Genomic DNA, 23,292 nt, shown 5'->3' on the forward strand with positions numbered 1-23,292 from the left:
TCTACAGAAATAAAATTTTGACAAAATTTTCTATAGTAATAAAATTTTGCTGCAAAGTAGAGGATGCTGACGAGGAATGTGGTAATTCCGAAAGGTGCGTCCATCCAACCATCTTGCAGTCTATAGGGCTTTGCCCAAATAAATTTAACAAACATTATTTTCCTCTGTTGGTTAAGCTACTCATGTAGTTTAGTCAATGCAATGGTTTTAAAGCTGAGATCAAAACAACAAATATGATTGAAGTACAAACCAACAAAAAAAAATTCTATAGAAATACAATTTTGACAAAATTTTGTATAGAAATAAAATTTTGACAAAATTTTCTATAGAAATAAAATTTTGACAAAATTTACTATAGCAATAAAATTTTGCAGCAAGTAGAGGATTCCGAAAGGTGCGTCCATCCAACCATCTGGCAGTCTATAGGGCTTTGCCCAAATAAATTTGACAAACATTCTTTTCATCTGTTGGTACAGCTACTCTTGTAGTATAATGAACGCTATGGTTTTAAGGCTGAATAACAATAACAAACAAAAAAAATACTATAGAAATAAAATTTTGACAAAATTTTCTATAAAAAAATTTTGACGAAATTTTCTGTAGAAATAAAATTTTGACGAAATTTTCTATAGAAATAAAATTTTGAAAAAATTTCCGATGGAAATACAATTTTGACAAAATTTTCTATAGAAATAAACTTTTGACTAAGTTTTCTAATTTTGACAAAATTTTCTATAGGAATAAAATGTTGACAAAATTTTCTATAGAAATAAAATTTTTACAAAATTTTCTATATTAATAAAATGTTGACAAAATTTTCTATAGAAATACAATTTTGACAAAATTTTCTGTAGTAATAAAATTTTGACAAAATTTTCTATAGGAATAAAATGTTGACAAAATTTTCTATAGAAATAAAATTTTGATAAAATTTTCTATAGTAATAAAATTTTGACAAAATTTTCTATAGAAATAAACTTTTGATTAAGTTTTCTATAGAAATAAACTTTTGACTAAGTTTTCTAATTTTGACAAAATTTTCTATAGAAATAAAATTTTGACAAAATTTTCTACAGGAATAAAATGTTGACAAAATTTCCTATGGAAATAAAATTTTTATACAATTTCCTAAAGAAATAAAATTTTGACAAAATTTCCTATAGAAATAAAATTTTGACAAAATTTTCTATAGAAATAAAATTTTGACAAAATTTCCTATGGAAATAAAATTTTGACAAAATTTCATATAGAAATAAATTTTTGACAAAATTTCCTATAGAAATAAAATTTTGACAAAATTTTCTATAGAAATAAAATTTTGACGAAATTTTCTATAGAAATAAAATTTTGAAAAAATTTCCGATGGAAATACAATTTTGACAAAATTTTCTATAAAAATAAAATTTTGACAAAATTTTCTATAGAAATAAAATTTTGAAAAAGTTTTCTATCGAAATAAAATTTTGAAAAAGTTTTCTATAGAAATAAAATTTTGACAAAATTTTCTATAGAAATAAAATGTTGACAAAATTTTCTATAGAAATAAAATTTTGACAAAATTTTCTATAGAAGTAAAATTTTGACAAAATTTTCTTTAGAAATAAAATTTTGACAAAAACTTCAATAGAAATAAAATTTTGACAAAATTTCCTATGGAAATAAAATTTAGACAAAATTTTCTATAGAAATAAAATTTTGGCAAAAATTTCTATAGAAATAAAATTTTGACAAATTTTTCTATAGTAAAAAAATTTTGACAAAATTTTCTATATTTGTTGTTTTGATCTCAGCTTTAAGCCCATTGCATTATTTAAACTACAAGAGTAGCTTAACCAACAGAGGAAAAGTATGCTTGTCAAATTTATTTGGGCAAAGCCCTATAGACTGCAAGATGGTTGGATGGACGCAGGTTTCGTAATTACACATTCCTCACCAGCATCCTCTACTTGCACCAAAACTAGCAACCGATTATCAGAATAAATTCAGGCAGTTCACTAAACCCAAAATGAACCATACTTTAACCTTCCGACAAAAAGCCCAGCCAAAACCGTCGCCAAAAAAGTAATGAAAATGTTCTCTTTGGATCCGGAAGTGGTGCAAAATTGACGCAGAAGCGATGAATTTAACATGGGCTTGTTATAGGATGGAAGTCCTCCATTTCATCAGCCGTTGCACTGAATTTGCATCACTTCTTTAGGTGTGATCCGAATTCAATGTTTTGGATGTAAATTAAAAAATTCTGTCATATTTTATCAAATAAATAATTTTTATAATTGTTTATAATTTTAAATGGATTCCAACGCTTGTCGGAAACGTTTGACCTCAAATATTTTCAAAAATTCACAAATTTTCCATATTGGATTTAGCATTTTTTTCGACAAAATTTAAATGATTTGTACCATTTTATGAATTCTTACTCTGCTTTTAACCTATTTGAAACAAAAAAAGTTAAAATTACCCATTAAAAGTACGAAAAAAAAACAAACTTGTCTATAGCAATAAAATTTTGACAAACTTATCTATAGAAATAAAATTTTGAGAAAATTTTCTATAGAAATAAAATTTTGACAAACTTATCTGTAGAAATAAAATGTTTGCAAAATTTTCTATAGAAATAAAATTTTGACAAAATTTTCTATAGAAATAAAATTTTGACAAAATTTTCTATAAAAAATTTTTTTTTACGCAATTTTCTATAGAAATAAACTTTTGACCAAATTTTCTAAAGATATAAAATGTTGACAAAATTTTGTATTGAAAATTTTATTCTGTAGAAATAACATTTTGACGAAATTTTCTATAGAAATAATATTTTGACAAAATTTCCTATGGAAATAAAATTTTTACACAATTTCCTATAGAAATAAAATTTTGACAAAATATTCTATAGAAAAAAATTTTTGAAAAAATTTTCTATAGACATTTTTGATCAATTTTTTTGATAAAATTTTCGATAGAAATAAAAGTTTGACAAAATTTTCTATAGAAATAAAATTTTGACAAAAATTTCTATAGAAATAAGGTTGACAAAATTTCCTACAGAAATAAAATTTTGACAAAATTTTCTTTAGAAATAAAATTTTAACAACATTTTCTATAGAAATAAAATTTTGACTAAATTTTCAATAGAAATAAAATTTTTACGAAATTTTCTATAGAAATAAAATTTTTACAAAATTTCCTATGGAAATAAAATTTTGACACAATTTCCTATAGAAATAAAATTTTGACAAAATTTCCTATAGAAATAAAATTTTGACAAAATTTCCTATAGAAATAAAATTTTGACAAAATTTCCTATGAAAATAAAATTTTTGAAAAATTTCCTTTAGAAATAAAATTTTGACAAAATTTTCTATAGAAATAAAATTTTGACGAAATTTTCTATAGAAATAAAATTTTGAGAAAAAAAAATCTATAGAAATAAAATTTTGAAAAAAAATTTCTATAGAAAGTTTTTCTATAGAAATACAATTTTGACTAAATTTTCTATAGAAATAAAATTTTGACGAAATTTTCTATAGAAATACAATTTTGACAAAATTTCCTATGGAAATAACATTTTGACAAAATTTCCTATAGAAATAAAATTTTGACAAAATTTCCTATGAAAATAAAATTTTTGAAAAATTTCCTATAGAAATAAAATTTTGACAAAATTTTCTATACAAATAAAATTTTGACGAAATTTTCTATAGAAATAAAATTTTGAGAAAAAAGTTCTATAGAAATTGAATGCGTGGCATAAAAGTAGAAAAGAAATAAAAAGGCACTGGTTTAGAATTTGAACCAAAATGTATGGGCTTTATTTAATAAATTATTGTTCGTCAAACAATATTTACCTTCGTAGAAGCGAGAGAGTCTCAAAAGCAAGAATGACAAAAAGCTTGGATGCCGAAAGGCGGGGGTTGATGACATTTGACGTTAGAAAATGTCCTTATTTTCGTACCGAAAGGCAGAAAAAGGCATAGACAAATCCTAACGGAGGGATTACACTTGAAAATGATTATATGACTGAACAAAGCTAAAAAAACGGCATTTGAACTTAAACATTGCCGCCCGCCTTGCAACATCCAGCCATGTTGCAAAATTTAAACATAAGTTAAATAATATTTACATGTTACATAATGAAAGTATACAGGATGTACATTTCAGTTTACAAAAAAGAGCATTTTATTTTAGTTCAATTCTTTTTTTTTTTCTTGTTATGGTGTCCAATTCATTCATTTTTTTTTTTCCAAAACACAAATTCATATTTACAAATGTGCTCGTCAAGCACGCGATCGTAAATGGACTCGTTAAGCCCGATCGATTTTTAAATTTCAATAAATTTGACTCGTAAGAGCCGGGTGTCGAGGACTCGTAAAGTCAGAAGGCAGTTGAAGACTACCTTACACCCAAGTGTGATATGGGGTGGCGAAGCCACAAACAATTCTCCTGGAGGAACCCCAGAAGCCGTCGTCAACGGTTTTTTATTGGTTGCTGTTGCAACATTGTCGGCCAGAATGGCAGAATCAGTAGTCGTACTGATGGTATGTTCATCGGCAAGGGGTGCGATGCTAGAATTAATCTCCCGTTCCTCATCCAACATGGGGACGTCGTCCTCAGACTCTGGAAGGGTAGCAGCCATCTTTGCTATGTTTTCTATCTATGAAAATATAGAAAGATTTCGGAACGGAAAACCAAATTAACATAATGGTCAGGGTGACCAGAAACCGTAGGTCGTCTTACAACTTGTAGTCCGATCTATTGCGATTCGAACGCGGCCATCAACCCAAAGATTTTTCACGTAACAAAAACTAGGGAGGACGCGAGCATAACGCGACAGATAGACCTATGTTAACTCCCTAAAAGACAAGGATGTAATCCATTTGAACAAACGACGACCGTTAGTACCCGGATGAACATCGCGAAAACGACATAATTTCCACGTAGTGGGGAGTAATAGTTCTCGTCGAGAATGTCGTGGACAAATCAAAAGTAGCATGTAAAGTTACCGTTTCGTAGAAAAGCAGACAGTTTTGTAAATATAACCGTGGGTTATCATCAAGGCGTGACCTGTAAAGCATTCCACATAATCCCATTGTTAAAACCAGTAGTGGTAAAATAGCGTCGCGCTCTATGTGAGAAGACAGCTCAGAATTATGGTGTATATTGCCCCTTGAACCAGACGCATTATTCAAATTATGGTACCCCGTCAATACGTCGTCAACGTACATGCTCTTCCGTAGGACTTGTACATAAAGAGGAAACCCATTCTCCGTGTCGTCAGCCAAATGCAAAAGTTGTCCAAGTCACTGTCTGTAACTAAAAGTTCCGGATAATATTTTGCAGAGATTATCTTAACTGTATTCAATGCAGAAATGTCTAGGACGGGTCAACATATATATGTCTGTATACATCTGTGTGATATCGCAATTGTATACGAATTTATACAACCTCCACCTCAAAACGAGGAGAAACAAGTCTGATTGTTGAGTCGGACCGACGTGTAAAAATGTCATTCAAGGCAGTGAAAACCAATCGAAGTCAAATTGTCTTTCTATCGGTGGATGACCGGCGATAAGGCAGATAACAAATTTTCATTTGTAGGCGTAACCTAAACTGGCCTCATATGGTATAACTGTATATACCCCCGGACAAAGTCGTGGTGAATCGTCTTAATTCATGTTTTTCACAAGAGGGATGCCTAATTTCGAAGAAATTGTGTCAGCCAGGCCGTCCTTGCTTTCCGATTTGTCCGAAGAAATAATTTTCAAGAGGAAGAGTATCTTCACTCAGAATACCGTCGGGATGTCGTTTTATAATTTTCCTCGCAAAACTTATCTAAATCAGATAAGAGAGGACGTCGGGGAAGCTCTTCTAGTTCCCAAAGTGCGGAGAAGTGTCTCGTGAAGACCATTTTCCTTGGAGAGGTCCACAGTAGTCGTGTAGACAGAAATATTCGAGGAAGGGATAGGACCCGTTAGCACCCAACCGAAGACTGTGTTTTGTGCTAGTAATGATCCCAAAATATTCGTTCGCGTACCCTCCAACACAATTTTCGGATAAAGATCCGCGCCCAAAAGCAGGTCAACAGGACGACAAACAAATAAATTGGGGTCAGCCAAACGTAGATTTGGCATACTAGACACAATATCACGATCTACAGCAAATGATGGCAGATTGCCGGAAATGCTCGGAAGAACCAATGCCGCAGACTCCAGTAGGAGCGACACATCCAGTGGCGTACCAATAAAAAGCGAACAAAGTTTTCTCGACGTGATCGAAACTGTGTGATTCACACCAGATACTCTAGCCGAAGTCGAAGACGTATTAAGTCCAAGTCGGTTCCGCAATCCTTCCGTAATAAAGGATGATTCCGAAGCGGGATCTATTAAGGCCCTAGCAGGATACGTGATACCCTGGTGAACGATATTCACCATTGCAGTTCCTAATAATACATTTCCAGTACGCGAAGTGTGGAATACCTGTCTACTGGACGTCCCTGACACAATGCCTGTCGATGTAGAAGGTTCATTGGCATCCACTGGCACCGGTACGGGATTCCGTGAAACTGGCGCGGGAACGATAGGAGCAGTCCTGGGACCAGTTGATGTTTCTCTATGCAAAAGAGTGTGGTGTCTTCTACCACATTTACCGCAATCATACGCGCTGGGGCAATTAGCTGCAATATGTCTGCGGGACAGACAATTCATGCAACACCGATGGCGCTTAACAATATTCATCCTCTCAAGAACTGAAAGATTATGAAACCTAGAACACGTTCTGAGGTGATGCTGTCGTCGACAGAGAACGCATAATCTGTCAGGAGAGGACTGGGAGGAACGAGGCGTACTTGTTGGGGAACGAGGTGCTTTCGCCTTCGTGAAATGCGAACGAACTCTTTTGTTGGCCGGAGGCCTGGCGTCAATGTCGCGGATATCCCGAAGACATGTCAATGTCTGGATTCTTTCCGTGAGAAAGAAGTCCAAATCTGACCAAGAAGACAAAGCAGACTTGTCCTTAATACTCTGTTCCCAAAGTGTAACAGTACATTTCGGCAACCTCTGAAGGCATAAAAAGACGAGGATGGGATCCCAATCGTCAGTGGCCACATCGTAGATGGACATTGTCGAAATGCATGTCGAGATACCACGTTGTAGTTTCTTCAGTCCTGAACTGGTCTCAGACTCCAAGACTGGCAAATCAAATAATAATTTGAGTTGGTGGTTCACCAAGAGGCGGGTATTATCATAAGTACCCTTTAGCGCCTTCCACGCAAGAGCGAAGCTTCTATGCGTGAGCGGAAATTTCGAAACCACATCGCGAGCTTCACCACTGGTTTTCTTGAGTAAATGACACAATTTTTCAATATCGCTAAGTCGGCTATTGTTAATATATACCGCTGTGAAGAAATCTCTAAATGTTGGCCAATTGAGAAAATCGCCGTCAAAAACATCTATATCACAAGGCGGTAGATTGAGACTATGGGAGGAACTATTGTCTCCCCTAGAGCTGATAGAAGAGCCGCGTGACTCATCGGACCTATGGGAAACATTCAAAAGTGATGTTTGGTCCTCCAACCGAGGCGATTTAGCAGAATGCTTAGATGGTGCACGTAGTGCCTCCAATTTACGTTGAATTGATTCCATAACATTCAGATAACAATTATAAGCCACGTCATATTTGCTGTCAGCAGCGGCGACTGCCTCGGTGGCGTTGCTCTGTGTGGAAACAAAGTCAAGACATTCGTCGAATAAGCCCTTAACCTTTTCCCACAACGACTTAGCCTCGGAACCATGACATTCTAGTCTATGGGCGGTGAGATCATCGTCTCGCAAACTGTGAAACTTCGTTTCAAATCGGACTACTGCGTCAGTTGCTCTTGTGAAAGCAGTTAGTGGTGTAGTAGTCATTATGACAAAGTACTGTCAAACTTAAAGGGCGAAGAAATTGACACGTGATGTCCAAATCTCTAGAAAAGAGTATAAATCGGTTCAAAAAGCTACTTCGATTTGTCGTCGAACAAATGAAAACGCAGTTATTCCTCTCAGTGTATGCGAAAGTTGTATCGTCAACACACAATATTTTTCGCAGTGTACCGAAAGCACCACAAATGTGAACAAGGTAACGTAATTACCACAAAAACACAAAAAATGAGATAAGAAAATTTCTCACAGTGTACGGAGTACAACCAATTTTTTACAGTGTATCGTCGATACACCAATTTCCTCACAGTGTATTGGAAATACCAGCTAAAATTAGCTCTGTAAGGTAAATTATAAGTATTTTAACTTTTTGTAATAATTGGCGAAAAATTTCTCCAAGTGTATGAAAACACGTAAAGTTTCTTCAAGTGTATCGTAAATACATGAAACCCCTTTTTCGCGTGGCGAAATATATGCAAAATCTTTATTTGGAAAATATTACAATATTTTTCCAGTGTACCCTGTGTACCAAAAGATTTTTGCAAGTGTATCGTGAATACAAAAAATATTTTCAGTGTATCGTAGAATACAAAGAATAATTTTCGCTTGGCGAATTATTGGAAAAATTGAAAATTTTATATATTTCGAGAGTTTCTCTCAGTGTATATATTATTCAAAATTTCTCCCAGTGTACGTAGATACACAAAATTTGTGCAAGTGTATCGTGAATATCACTTACCAAATGGAAAAATTACAAGACAATGAAAAGTCGTGAACTTTAAATTGTAAAATGTCAACTTGACCGATTGTAGGGTGCACGGACTGTAAGATGCACACTACGAAACAGTAAGGTCCAACAACAACAATAATATAAAAAATCAAAAAGTTTCGTGGAAACTCAAATATGTCAATATTACGATAATATAATATATAATAAATACTGTTATTTTATTGTTTATATCGACCGACCGTAGGGTACACTACCACGTAACACGAACGATAATAGTAAACGACCGATATCCGTAGGAATCAACAATAAATACTTTTCTCAATTGAACTTGCAAAAAAATTATTTTTATAATTTCGCGCCGTAAGCGACCCACGCTATTAAACCAACGTGTATGCAGTTCGAACGTATGTTGGATGTAACACCTGTGTGCGTACGTGTGTATAGCAAGTTGAACGGCAACTGTATAACACTTTACTATTGATGCCTATTGGCAAACCAATGCTTACAACCAATGCAATTGTTTTTGTTTTTTCTATGCCGATCGAAGATCAAAAAACCAAAAGAAAAAACACAACAATATGAATGTAATCAAATGGAGAAATACAGCGAAATTGAATTCAACTTTGACGTAGAATATTTGGACGAAAACAAAGTGGAATTAAAAGCACTTTTCAACACTTTAATGACAATGTAACCGGGTATTAAAGACCGACGGATAATTTATTTTTTTTTTCGTAGAGATTTAATGTACAACCGATATAAAATACGAGTTGTAAAGCGACCGTAGGCGAGTGTTTATTTCTGTTTTATTTATATTTACACCGAAGGATATGCTCACTTTTTAATTATCACTGAAAGTACATACCTTGGTTGTTAATAATAAAAATATTTGTGTAATAAATTGAAAATGCCTCGTAGAGGATGGTGATCGTCAATCGTTTGTTGTTGTTGGTGGCGTAGCCTTTGCCTTCGAGGAAGAAATAAAAAGAGCGAATTAATTCTTTCCAATTAATATTCGGCTCGAATGGACCAATGAATGCGTGGCATAAAAGTAGAAAAGAAATAAAAAGGCACTGGTTTAGAATTTGAACCAAAATGTATGGGCTTTATTTAATAAATTATTGTTCGTCAAACAATATTTACCTTCGTAGAAGCGAGAGAGTCTCAAAAGCAAGAATGACAAAAAGCTTGGATGCCGAAAGGCGGGGGTTGATGACATTTGACGTTAGAAAATGTCCTTATTTTCGTACCGAAAGGCAGAAAAAGGCATAGACAAATCCTAACGGAGGGATTACACTTGAAAATGATTATATGACTGAACAAAGCTAAAAAAACGGCATTTGAACTTAAACAGAAATAAAATTTCTATAGAAAATTTCTATAGAAAATTTCTATAGAAAGTTTTTCTATAGAAATACAATTTTGACAAAATTTTCTCTGGAAATAAAATTATGACAAGATGTTTTGTAGAAATAAAATTTTTTCCAAAATATTCTATAGAAACCAACTTTCTATTTTCTATAGCAATAAAAAGTCGTCGGTTCGATTCCTGCTTCGACCGAACACCAAAACGTTTTTCAGCGGTGGAATATTCCACCTCAGTAATTAATACTGGTGACATTTCTGAGGGTTTCAAAACTTCTCTAAGTGGTTTCACTGCAATGTGGAACGCCGTTCGGACTCGGCTATAAAAAGGAGGTCCCTTGTCATTGAGCTTAACATGGAATCGGGCAGCACTCAGTGATGTGGTATCACAATGGACTGAATAGTCTAAGTGAGCCAGATACATCGGGCTGCCACCTAACCTAACCTAACCTATAGTAATAAAATTGTGAAAAAAAATTGTATAGAAATAAAATTTTGACAAAATTTCCTATGGAAATAAAATTTTTAAAGAATTTCTTATTGAAATAAAATTTTTAAAAAATTTCCTATAGAAATAAAATTTTGACAAAATTCACCAAAAAACAAAAAAAAAAAAACAAAATTTTCTATAGAAAGATAATTTTGGCGAAATTTTCTGTAGAAAAAAAATTTTGACAAAATTTCCCATAGAAATAAAATTTTGACAAAATTTCCTATAGAAATTCAATTTTTACAATTTCTATAGAAAATAAAATTTTGACTAAATTTTCTATAAAAATAAAATTTTGACAAAATATTCTTTAGAAATAAAATGTTGAAAAAAATTTTCTACAGAAATAAAATGTTGACAAAATTTTCTATAGAAATAAAATTTTGAAAAAAAAAAATTTTAGAGAAATAAAATTTTGTCAATATTTTCTATAGAAATAACATTTTGACAAAATTTTCTATAGAAATAACATTATGACAAAATGTTTTGTAGAAATAAAATCTTTTCCAAAATATTCTATATTTAGAAACCATCTTTTGACAAAATTTTCTGTATTAATAAAATTAAAAAAATAATCTATATAAACAAAATTTTGTCAATATTTTCTATAGAAATAACGTTTTGACAAAATATTTTATAGGAATAAAATTTTTTATAAAAAGAAAATTTTCTATAAATAAAATTTTGATAAAATTTTCTATAGAAATAAAATTTTGTCAGTATTTTCTATAGAAATAAAATTTTGTCAATATTTTCGATAGAAATAACGTTTTGACAAAAAATTTTATAGGAATAAAATTTTTTGTAAAAAGAAAATTTTGACAAAATTTTCTATAGAAATAAAACTTTCTTTAGAAATAAAATTTTGACAAAATTTTCTATAGAAATAAAATTTTGACAATTTACATTTGGTATTAATAGAAATTCAATTGAGACACCCTGTTATTAGGTGTATGTCTCCGCTAGTATAGCCTCATTCCTGAAAGTGAAAATAAGCTTTTCAATATTTTGGTCAAAATGGTGTTATACTAAGCAAATAACATTGCTCATTCACAATAGGTGTTTTGTTAACATCTACTTCTAAGCTTTATCAAAGAGCTCTAGAGCTTTTAATGCGGTCAATATGGGCAAATATTTGACAAAAAATAAAATTGAACTCGTCTTCACAGTCATTCGAACAAACGACTTTAGCTTATATTTCATATAAAAGGTACCAAAGAATTTCGAAAATGCTTTAAGAAATAAGTTTGACAATCATTTTGTGCAAATATTTGCCAAGTGTGGCCATACCCTTTAGAACATATCTGTAGGCTTTTGACAAAACAACATAAGTCTGTTCATGAGATAAAATGTCTTATATCATATTTTCTTTAAAAAATACATAAAGGTGCAATATACCTATTTAAATCTATTAAATATTAATTTCGATTTTCCTGAAAATAAGACATATGTTGTTTTGTCAAAAGTTCACAGATATATTTGTTTTAGTATTTGTTTAATTTTTGTTCGAATTGCCTACTTATGGCATGAATAATGACCTTGAAACGGCAAAAAAGAAAACCATCACACTCTGCACAAAAGTAGCTCTGCGGTATTTTGATCTATTCTCGTAGTAGCGCAGTCAATCGACTTTGGAATTTTTTATGGCCTCCCTTCTTACTATCTAAAATGCTCCTGGAGCAAAAGTACAACCATTCGAAATCCAGAGATTTTAGGTGCGGTAGAATTGAAGCGAGGAACCTTCTTTTTTAAGCCATTCCTGTTTGACACTTGCTGCGTCTTCTTGGAATGGCCATGGTCTGCAGGCGAAAATTTTTGTCTGCCAAGGACTATTCGCCCTATTTATTTTGACCCCATGGTCGAGGAATACCAACGGGGAGCGACCATCGGCCGCTACGGGTGGCCACACTATTAACATCGGCGCCGCTTGAGTTCTAGTGACCAATCGAAGGTGTAAATTTTCGGCTGAGTTTTTGGTTGGTAAAGCCGATCACTTTCGAATGGCTTCTTATCGGTAAAAACCAAATTCGGTAACTGGCCACTTTGCAAGCGAAGGAACTCATTGATTCTTTCCATTCAAACTTTTTTTGTTTGGGCCGGTGAGCTCTTGTACTTTGGGAACTTCATTGGCGTTAGTCGAGGCTCATTTTTCATTATGTGTTGCATCCGTTCTAGCCATATGTTTAGCTCACGAGCAAGTTTTCTACCAATGGCGCTTGAATTTCAATCAAATCTGGCCTTCACTTTTCCGATCATTTCAGGTGTTGTTACCGTTTTTTTGTCACTTTTTGGACGCTATGCAACGCTGTCAGCATCACGACAACAAGAATGGGTGCAAGGACAAACCCGATTTATTCACATTTAAATGCAAGAGGCCTATATCTCTAATCCAAATATATAGCAATGACATTATCTGGTTTGAAATCCACTACAAATTACACTATTTCTGAATGAAAAAGATCAAACTGCTTTTTCAAACTTGCAAAGAATAAAATTAATAGTCAATGGAATAAATATATATCAGCCATACTGTAGGGATGTATTTCATACACCCAGAAAACAAATTCGTTGCCTCAACCGAATTATTTGCCAACCGAAAGCAGGTGGTTCCATCAACTATCAATGATATCTGTCAGCACAACTAACATTTGGCAATTGTAACTACATGGTAGTATGTTGGATCAACTTTGCATTGGTTGTCGCAATTTCATATTAATTGTTTTGTTTGTTGGTGCAACCGCCCTCGATTTTCTTTACTATTATCCTAACCAAATTCCAATATCAAATGAAAGGGCAGATTATATTGAGATTTTATTAATTTATTACAAGATTTACAATTATAATAAACTACGAAAATAAATATAAAAGGTGCTAACAACAAAGGCTTTTGATCTACATATATGTGAGATAAATTTACATTACGATTTACAATTTTTTTATAGGTAATGTGTGTATACTAATGACAGATGGTTATTAGGTTGCAATTATGTGTAATTCAATATATACTTACCAGAAATTTCTTCCTTAAGCCTCTAGATACAGATCGACTTAGACTCGTCCTGTATTCTTAATACAATAAAAAAAGCTCGCTTGCCGTAAAAAGTATTTGTCTTTGTTGGTGTATGAAGCCTGCAATTTTTATGGAAACTTTTGTAATATTCCTTTTTTATAAATTGGTGCGATACCTACCTGAAGGCAACTTGTTTTCTATGGGATAAACTTTATTCAATGTATTGTGGAGTATTATCAAGCAAATGCTGTTCCCCGTTTTGCAAATGTTGTAGCGTCATACAATTTACCATGTCGATGTTGATATAAATATTTATTTGTTGCAACAACTACCTTACGCTCGTCCTATAATTGAACTAAGATTCTATTAGTATACTCAACTTTTGGTTGTACCAGCCATTTGTTGATCCCCATGATGTAGGTCTCACTATGCTGGTGGTTAGCTCAACAATTTTATGCAGCATAAAACCAAATTTATCGGCATTGGTTACTGTAACCAATTGAATGGTTATGGGAATTTCGTTTTGATACTGTGAAATTTTTTATGATCGTGTTGGATGTATAATGGGGAAAATAATCAAAACATTGTTCTTGTATCAAAAAATAAGTTACTGACATCATTTCCTCATTGTAATTATCGAATTGCAACCAACCATTTCTCTGGGTGTACGTTCTCGTTGTGGGGGACCTAAAATTCATATTCCAGAATGTGTCCCAGAATACAATAAGAAAAAATGTTCCAAAAGCGACATCTCTCAATAATGACAACACTTCTAATATCTATCTAATAAAAACCAATATTTTCGAAGACTATTTAATGACAATTTAAGCATAATTTGTAAAGCTTTTATAACAAATGTCCATTAAAGCTTTAGAACCATTAACTGAACGAACTCACCGCAACTTTAGTACATAATTGCCGGTAGAAGACAAAGGTTTGAAAAATATGCTTGAATTCAAGTCGATTTCAAAAAGTTTGGGCTTGAACAATTTTTAAATTTCAATATTTCGTTACAAAAGCTTTTACTGGGACACTCATGCCTACTAGAGGTGTGCACGTGAGTAATATTTTACTCACGCACACTCACGACGGAAAATCCTGTTCACGCACACACGATATTGTTTGGTAGGACTTATGCTCACACACACTCACGAAAAGAAAATTTGTACTCACGCACACTTAGGCATGAACAAATATTGTGACTCACGAAGAATGTCGTGACCCACAAATAATTTTATGAGTTTCTTGAGGGCCTTCGCCGCCAATGGGCCAAAATACATTTACCTCATAGCCAAAGATTTTGTCCTTACTATAATGATTTTGGTATTGATTCTGGGCCAAAGGAGCACAAAAACTGTCAACGAAGGATTTCCGACCAATCAGCTTATCCTCATTCCTACTGAAGACTCTTGAGAGGATGATTCAAGTTTGCTCACGAAACGACCACATGTTTACTCGAAGGACAGGTCTACAGAGACCGCATTGCATGAACTAGTCAGTTTTATTGAAAGCTCACTATCAGTCAATGAATACACAATCGTGGCGTTTCTAGACATCGAAGGGGCATTCATTAACGTCCATCCGAGCTCGATATTAAATGGACTGACAACTCAGAATGTTGATCCAGGTTAGAGGAACATCTAATGAAGAGACGTATTTCAGCCACACTAGGATAAACAAATATACAAAGGTATGTGAACAGAGGCACTACCGAAGGAGGAGTTGTATCACGTTTTGGCTTATTAGAGCCAATTCCCATTCTAATTAAAATTTTTCAAAATTGTAGCTAGTCATTCGCTGATGCAACTAAGGCTTAGGTGGTTTTTTAGATTAAAGGGTGATACGGTCAAAATTTGGTCAATATAAACTTGACGTATTTCTTTCAATTTTGCATTTAAAAAACCTGAACACTCCTCATTTTGAAGGTGTGTGTGTGTGTAGAATGTTGCTCCTATTTTGATTTTGGAATTCACTCTTCAGTTGTCAAAATGCCGTCCAAGCAAGAAGAGCAGCGTATCAAAATTTTGCTCGCGCATCGCGAAAATCCGAGCTACTCGCACGCAAAGCTGGCAAAATCGCTAAAAGTTGCCAAATCAACCGTTACAAATGTAATTAAAGTGTTTGGGGAGCGTTTGTCGACAGCCAGGAAGTCTGGATCGGGGGGAAATCGAAAACCGGAAGCCGCTGAGACGACAAAGAGAGTTACCGGTAGTTTCAAGCGAAACCCTAACCTCTATCTCCGAGATGCCGCAAATAAGGTGGGTTATCGGATCGGGGGGAAATCGAAAACCGGAAGCCGCTGAGACGACAAAGAGAGTTGCCGGTAGTTTCAAGCGAAACCCTAACCTCTCTCTCCGAGATGCCGCAAATAAGGTGGGTTATCGTCTACAACCGTGCATCGAGCCAAAAAACGAGCCGGACTATCGACTTACAAGAAGGTAGTGACTCCAAATCGCGATGATAAACAAAATACGACGGCCAAAGCGCGATCCCGGAGGCTGTACACGACGATGCTGACGAAGTTTGACTGCGTGGTAATCGACGACAAAACCTACGTCAAAGCCGACTTCAAGCAGCTTCCGGGACAGGAGTTTTATACGGCAAAAGGAAGGGGAAATGTAGCAGATATTTTCAAGCACATAAAACTGTCAAAGTTCGCAAAGAAATATCTGGTTTGGCAAGCCATCTGTACCTGTGGCTTGAAAAGCAGCATTTTCATAGCTTCCGGGACTGTCAACCAAGAAATTTACGTGAAAGAGTGTTTGAATAAACGTCTGCTGCCTTTCCTGAAGAAACACGGTTGTTCCGTACTGTTTTGACCGGATTTGGCATCTTGCCTTATGGTAAAAAGGCCATGGAGTGGTACGCCGCCAACAACGTGCAGGAGGTTCCCAAGGACAAGAACCCTCCAAACACGCCAATTGAGAAATACTGGGCTATTGTCAAGCGGAACCTAAAGAAGACCAAAAAAACTGCTAAGGACGAGTAGCAGTTCAAGGCAAACTGTCTTTCTGCGGCGAAGAAGGTGGACAAGGTGGCTGTACAAAATCTGATGGCAGGTGTCAAGCGTGAGGCCCGGCAATTCGGATTTGGAAAAGCGAATGCCTAACTGAATATTTTTCCTGAATTTTATACTAATTGAACTTGAAAAAGAAATTTAATTTGATTTTTTAAATAAACGATTTCACCGATTTACACGCGTTTTCCCTTGACCAAATTTTGACCGTATCACCCTTTAATGAAGAGACGTATTTCAGCCAACACAAATATACAAAGGTATGTGAACAGAGTCACTACCGAAGGAGGAGTTCTATCACCTCTTCTTTGGAATGTTGCTATAAACAACCTTCTGGTTTCGCCAGCAAAAGAAATGAGAAAAGTGGTGGCATACGCAGATGATGTGGCTGCAGCAGTCAGGGAAAAATTCCCATCCACAATCAGAGATATTATACAGAGAGCCCTCCGGATGGCTGAGAAATGAGCGAAAGATAATGGTCTTGGGGTAAATCCTGCAAAGACAGAACTAGGCATGTACTGCAAAGATCGCAAAACTCCCACGGTTAAGCCCATATCCTTAAGGGGTAGTGAAATACCCTTTGGTGAGTGTGCAAAATATCTTGGCGTTATTTTGGACAGGAAGCTGAAGTTTAAGCTTAATATTGAAGAAAGGGCGAGAAAAGCCACGATAGCTTTGTACTCGTGCAAAAAGGTAATAGGAAAAAGGTTAGGTTAGGTTAGGTTATGTGGCAGCCCGATGTATCAGACTCACTTAGACTATTCAGTCCATTGTGATACCACAGTGGTGAACTTCTCTCTTATCACTGAGTGCTGCCCGATTCCATGTTAAGCTCAATGACAAGGGACCTCCTTTTTATAGCCGAGTCCGAACGGCGTTCCACATTGCAGTGAAACCAATTAGAGAAGCTTTGACACCCTCAGAAATGTCACCAGCATTACTGAGGTGGGATAATCCACCGCTGAAAAACTTTTTGGTGTTCGGTCGTTGCAGGAATCGAACCCACGACCTTGTGTATGCAAGGCGGGCATGCTAACCATTGCACCACGGTGGCTAATAGGAAAAAAAATGGGGACTAAAACCGAAAATGGTGCATTGGCTCTACATGGCAGTGGTTAGACCTATAATGCTATATGGTGTTGTAGTCTGATGGCCGGCACTTCAGCAACCGTCAGGCTTAGATAAAGTTCAGCGTATGGCGTGCTTGTGTTGCTGTGTGGTTGAGCGAGCTATCGCTGTGGTCGGAAAAAATGTACGGTCACAGTTCGATCCTCAAAATAAAGCCAGATGTACCAAACGTAGTGGATTACACTTTGGCGAGACCACTTTTCGACAACAAAAATGTATGGCAAAAGAAAAAAAAAAAAGGCATCGCTTCAATAAATGGCTTTAAAAAAAATTAATTTATTGTATCTTTATTTGAATTATATTAATTTATTTTTATATAATTTAATTTATTTTTATGTAATTCAATTAAATTTTCTTTAATTTATTAGGTTTACTTTAATTCTATTTTCATTGCTTTAATATTACATTCATTAAATTTAAATATCTATGTATTTCAAACCCGTAATTCCAAAGAAAAATATTTGTCTCATCATGATTCGTTTAGAGTACTTACTCATCTCTTATCCTTGTCGAATTTAATGGGATTTTCTTGGGATTACTTGTGATGTCTTTTGACATAGCCAGCCAGCCAGAATGTCATATCGACCAAATACTTTTTTACCCTTTTTGTTTCTTGGTTGGTATGGTGCTTAGTTTAAGCTTCACAAATTTAAAAGATTCTCCTTTGGTCTCGTACATTTATCAATCAAATAAAACAGTGTGGAATGATATGAGGGATAATCCTACAGGTCTTAGATAGGGGATATGTTTGGTTTTTTTGGTGATTACTGGAAAAAATATATATATACCACGCATATTTACTACGATATATTGTAGTCATGGTTTTACTGGCTATTTCCCCGAATTGTGTATCAACATCCCTTCGAGTTAATCTTCAGGAAGAAACGCACATAATACTGTCATCCATTCTGGTGTTCGGTAACAAAGTTGCCACTCGAGCTAGAATAAATCTACCAAAATTTGGAAAATAATCTTATTTTGCAATTTTTTTTTTTCTATAGAAAATTTTGTGAAAATTTTCTTTCTATAGAAAATTTTGCCAAAATTTTCTTTCTATAGAAAATTTTGCCAAAATTTTATTTCTTTAGAAAATGTTGTCCAAATTTTATTTCTATAGAACATTTTAACAAAATTTTATTTCTATAGAAAATTTTGACAAAATTTTATTATTTCTAAATTTTGTAAAAAATTTATTACTGTAGAAAATTTTGTCAAATTTTTTTCCATACAAATTATTGTCAATTTTTTTTCCATAGAAAATTTTGTCAAAATTTTATTTCATTTTTGTTGTTTTTTTGATTTCAGCTTAAAACCATGCATTGACTAAACTACGTTCGTCAAATATATTTGGGCAAAGCCCTATAGACTAAAAGATTGTTGGATGGACGCACGTTTCGGAATTACTGCCTGAATTTATTCTGATAATTGGTTGATAGTTTGCTGCAAATAGAGGATACTGATGAGGAATGTGGTAATTCCGAAACGTGCGTCCATCGAACCATCTAGTAGTCTATAGGGCTTTGCCCAACCAATTTTTAACAAACATTATTTTCATCTGTTGGTTAAGCTACACTTGTAGTTTAGTCCAAAGACAATAAACTTGAGGAAGATATGAAATTGGCTTGCGTCATACCAAATGTTGCATTTACCATGTTAGTTCCATACATGTTTGTAATTTTTTTATTTATTTTTCGTTTTTATTTTTTTAATGAAAAACTTAATTTTCTTAATGAAACAATGTTAAATTTTAGGCTACAACAAAAAAATTAAATTTTCCCCTTTATGGAAATTTATTTCGTTCACTAAATTTATTTTTATTTGCGTTTTAATGCTATGTCAATACTTGTCGTATACACGTTTGGTTCGAGTATGAAACTAACACGGTAAATGGTTTGATCTCCTCAGTAGCCAATTTCCTCTCTTCCTAGAGTTTATTGTCTTTGGTTTAGTCAATGCATGGTTTTAAGCAAAGACAATAAACTCTAGGAAGATAGGAAATTGGCTACTGAGGAGATCAAACCATTTACCGTGTTAGTTTCATACTCGAACCAAACGTGTATACGACAAGTATTGACATAGCATTAAAACGCAAATAAAAATAAATTTAGTGAACGAAATAAATTTCCATAAAGGGGAAAATTTAATTTTTTTGTTGTAGCCTAAAATTTAACATTGTTTCATTAAGAAAATTAAGTTTTTCATTAAAAAAATAAAAACGAAAAATAAATAAAAAAATTACAAACATGTATGGAACTAACATGGTAAATGCAACATTTGGTATGACGCAAGCCAATTTCATATCTTCCTCAAGTTTATTGTCTTTGGTTTTAAGCTGTAATCAAAAAAACAACAACAATGATTAAAGAACAAAACCAACAATAATAAAACAAAAATTTTATTTCTATAGAAAATTTTGTCAAAATTGTATTTCTATAGAAAATTTTGTGGAAATTTTACTTCTATAGACAATTTTATGAAAATTTTATTTTTATAGAAAATTTTACTTCTATAGACAATTTTGTGAAAATTTTATTTCTATAGAAAATTTTATCTCTATAGAAAATTTTGTCAAAATTGTATTTCGATAGAAAATTTTGTCAAAATTTTCTTCCCATACAAAATTTTATTTCTATAGAAAATTTTGTCAAAATTGTATTTCTATAGAAAATTTTGTGAAAATTTTACTTCAATAGACAATTTTGTGAAAAGTTTATTATTATAGAAAATTTTGTGAACATTTTAATTCTATAGACAATTTTGAGAAAATTTTACTTCTATAGACAATTTTGTGAAAATTTTTTTCTATAGAAAATTTTCTCAAAATTGTATTTCGATAGAAAATTTTGTCAAAATTTTATTTATATAGAAAGGTTTCTCAAAGTTTTATTACTATAGCAAAATTTTGTCGAAATTTTTATGCCTATAGAAAATTTTGTCAAAATTTTATGCCTATAGAAAATTTTGCCGAATTTTTTATGCCTATAGAAAATTTTGTCAAAATTTTATTTCTATAGAAAATTTTGTCAAAATTTTATTTCTATAGAAAATTTTGTCAAAATTTTATTTCTAAAGAAAATGTTGTCAAAATTCTATTTCAATAGAAAATTTTGTCAAAAGTTTATTTCTAAAGAAATTTTTGTCAAAATTTTATTTCTATTGATTTTTTATAATTTTATTCCTATGCAAAATTTTGCCAAAATTCTATTTCTATAGAAAATTTTGTCAAAATTCTATTTCTATAGAAAATTTTACTTCTGTAGACAATTTTGTGAAAATTTTATTTCTATAGACAATTTTGTGAAAATTTTATTTCTATAGAAAATTTTGTCAAAATTGTATTTCGATAGAAAATGTTGTCAAAATTTTATTTCTATAGAAAAGTTTCACAAAATTTTATTACTATAAATAGCAAAATTTTGTCGAAATTTTTATGACTATAGAAAATTTTGTCAAAATTTTATTTCTATAGAAAATTTTGTCAAAATTTAATTTCTATAGAAAACGTTGTCAAAATTTTATTTCTATCGACAATTTTGTGAAAATTTTATTTTTATAGAAAATTTTGTCAAAACATCAAGAATTTTACCAAACAGTAAAAAATCTACTATTTTTGGTAGAATTCTACTACCTGGGGCACCCGTGGTCATTCCCCGTATAGTCCTGACTTGGCACCGAAATACTTCTTTTTATTTCCGTACGTAAAAAATTGGAGTCAAGGTTTTTCGACATCTGAAGAAGCAATTTATACTTTTAGTTGTTGTTTTTTTCTGTAGAATGTTTTGTCAAAATTTGTTTTTTATGGAAAATTTTGTCCAAATTTTATTTCTATAGAAAATTTTGTCAAAATTTTATTTCCATAGCAAATTTTGTCAAAATTGTATTTCTATAGAAAACTTTGTCCAAATTTTTATGTCTATAGAAAATTTTGTCAAAATTTTATTTCTAAAGAAAAATTTTTATGTCTACAGAAAATGTTGTCAAAATGTTATTTCTATAGAATATTTTGTCAAAATTTGAATTCTATGGGAAAATTTGTCCAAATTTCATTTCTATAGAAAATTTTGTCAAAATTTTATTTCTATAGAAAATTTTGTGAACATTTTAGTTTTATAGAAAATTATGTCAAAATTTTATTTCTACAGAAATTTTTGTCAAAATTTTATTTCTATAGAAAATGTTGTCCAAATTTTTAGGTCTATAGAAAATTTTGTCAAAATTTTATTTCTGTGGAAAATATTGTCAAAATTGTATTTCTATAAAAATGTTGTTCAAAACTTTATTTCTGTAAAATATTTTGGCAAAATTTGATTTTTGTGAAAAAATTGTGCACATTTTATTTCTATAGAAAATTTTATCAACATTATATTTTTATAGAAAATTTCGTCAAAATTTTATTTCTTTAGAAATTTTTGTCAAAATTTTGTTTCTATAGAACATTTTGTCCAAATTTTTATGTCTATAGAAAATTTTGTCAAAATTTTATTTCTAGAGAAAATATTGTCAAAATTGTATCTCTATAAAAAATTTTGTTCAAAATTTTATTTCTATAGAATATTTTGTCAAAATTTGATTTCTATGAAAAAATTAGTCCAAATTCTATAGAAAATTTTGTCAAAATTTTATTTCTATAGAAAAGTTGCACAAAATTTTATTACTATAGCAAAATTTTGTCGAAATTTTTATGCCTGTAGAAAATTTTCTGCAAATTTTATTTCTTTAGAAAATTTTGTCAAAATTTAATTTCTACAGAAAATTTTGTCAAAATTTTATTTCTAGGGAAAATATTGTCAAAATTGTATCTCTATAAAAAATTTTGTTCAAAATTTTATTTCTATAGAATACTTTGTAAAAATTTGATTTCTATGGAAAATATTGTCAAAACTATATATAATGTTATTTATATAGCAAAATTTTGGCAAAATGTTATATCTTTAGAATTTTTTCTCAAAATTTTATTTCTATAGAAAATGTTGTCAATATTTTATTTCTATATAAAATTTTGTCAAAACTTTATTTTTATAGAACATTTTGTCAAAATTTTATTTCTATGGAAAATATTGTCAAAATTGTATTTCTATAAAAAATGTTGTTCAAAATTTTATTTCTATAGTAGACTTTTGTCAAAATGTTATATCTACAGAATTTTTTTCTCAAAATTTTATTTCTATAGAAAATTTTGTCAATATTTTATTTCTATATAAATTTTTGTCAAAACTTTATTTCTATAGAAAATTTTGTTTAAATTTTATTTCTATAGAAAATTTTGTTTAAATTTTATTTCAATAGAAAATTTTGTCTAAATTTTATTTCTATAGAAAATTTTTATTAAAACTTTATTTATATAGAAAATTTTTTCAAGATTTTATTTCTATAGAAAATTTTAACAAAATTTTATTTCTATAGAAAATGTTAACAAAATTTTATTACAATAGAAAATTTTGTCAAAATTTTATTTCTATAGAAAATTTTGTGAAAATTTTATTTCTATAGAAAATTTTGTCAAAATTTTATTTCTATAGAAAATTTTATCAAAAGTTTATTTCTATAGACAATTTTGCAAAATTTTATTTTCTATATAAAATTTTGTCACAATTTTCTATAGAAAATTTTATCAAAATTTTATTTCTATGAAAATTTTATTTC

The 23,292-nt window shown here is 31.6% G+C and overlaps 2 protein-coding genes across 10 annotated transcripts in view; one reads left to right on the forward strand and one right to left on the reverse strand.

Moving 5' to 3' along the window:
• Nucleotides 1–23,292, forward strand: part of LOC142222327 (CUB and sushi domain-containing protein 3) — an 839,952-nt gene that overhangs the window by 374,828 nt on the left and 441,832 nt on the right. The window lies entirely within an intron of this gene.
• LOC142234134 (uncharacterized) lies at nucleotides 5,832–7,898 on the reverse strand. Its single transcript, XM_075305218.1, has one exon. It carries the CDS (start codon nucleotides 7,896–7,898, stop codon nucleotides 5,832–5,834), a length of 2,067 nt encoding a protein of 688 aa, XP_075161333.1.

The sequence above is a fragment of the Haematobia irritans genome, chromosome 1, assembly GCF_050003625.1.
Source record: "Haematobia irritans isolate KBUSLIRL chromosome 1, ASM5000362v1, whole genome shotgun sequence".
In the NCBI taxonomy this organism is placed as follows: domain Eukaryota; kingdom Metazoa; phylum Arthropoda; class Insecta; order Diptera; family Muscidae; genus Haematobia; species Haematobia irritans.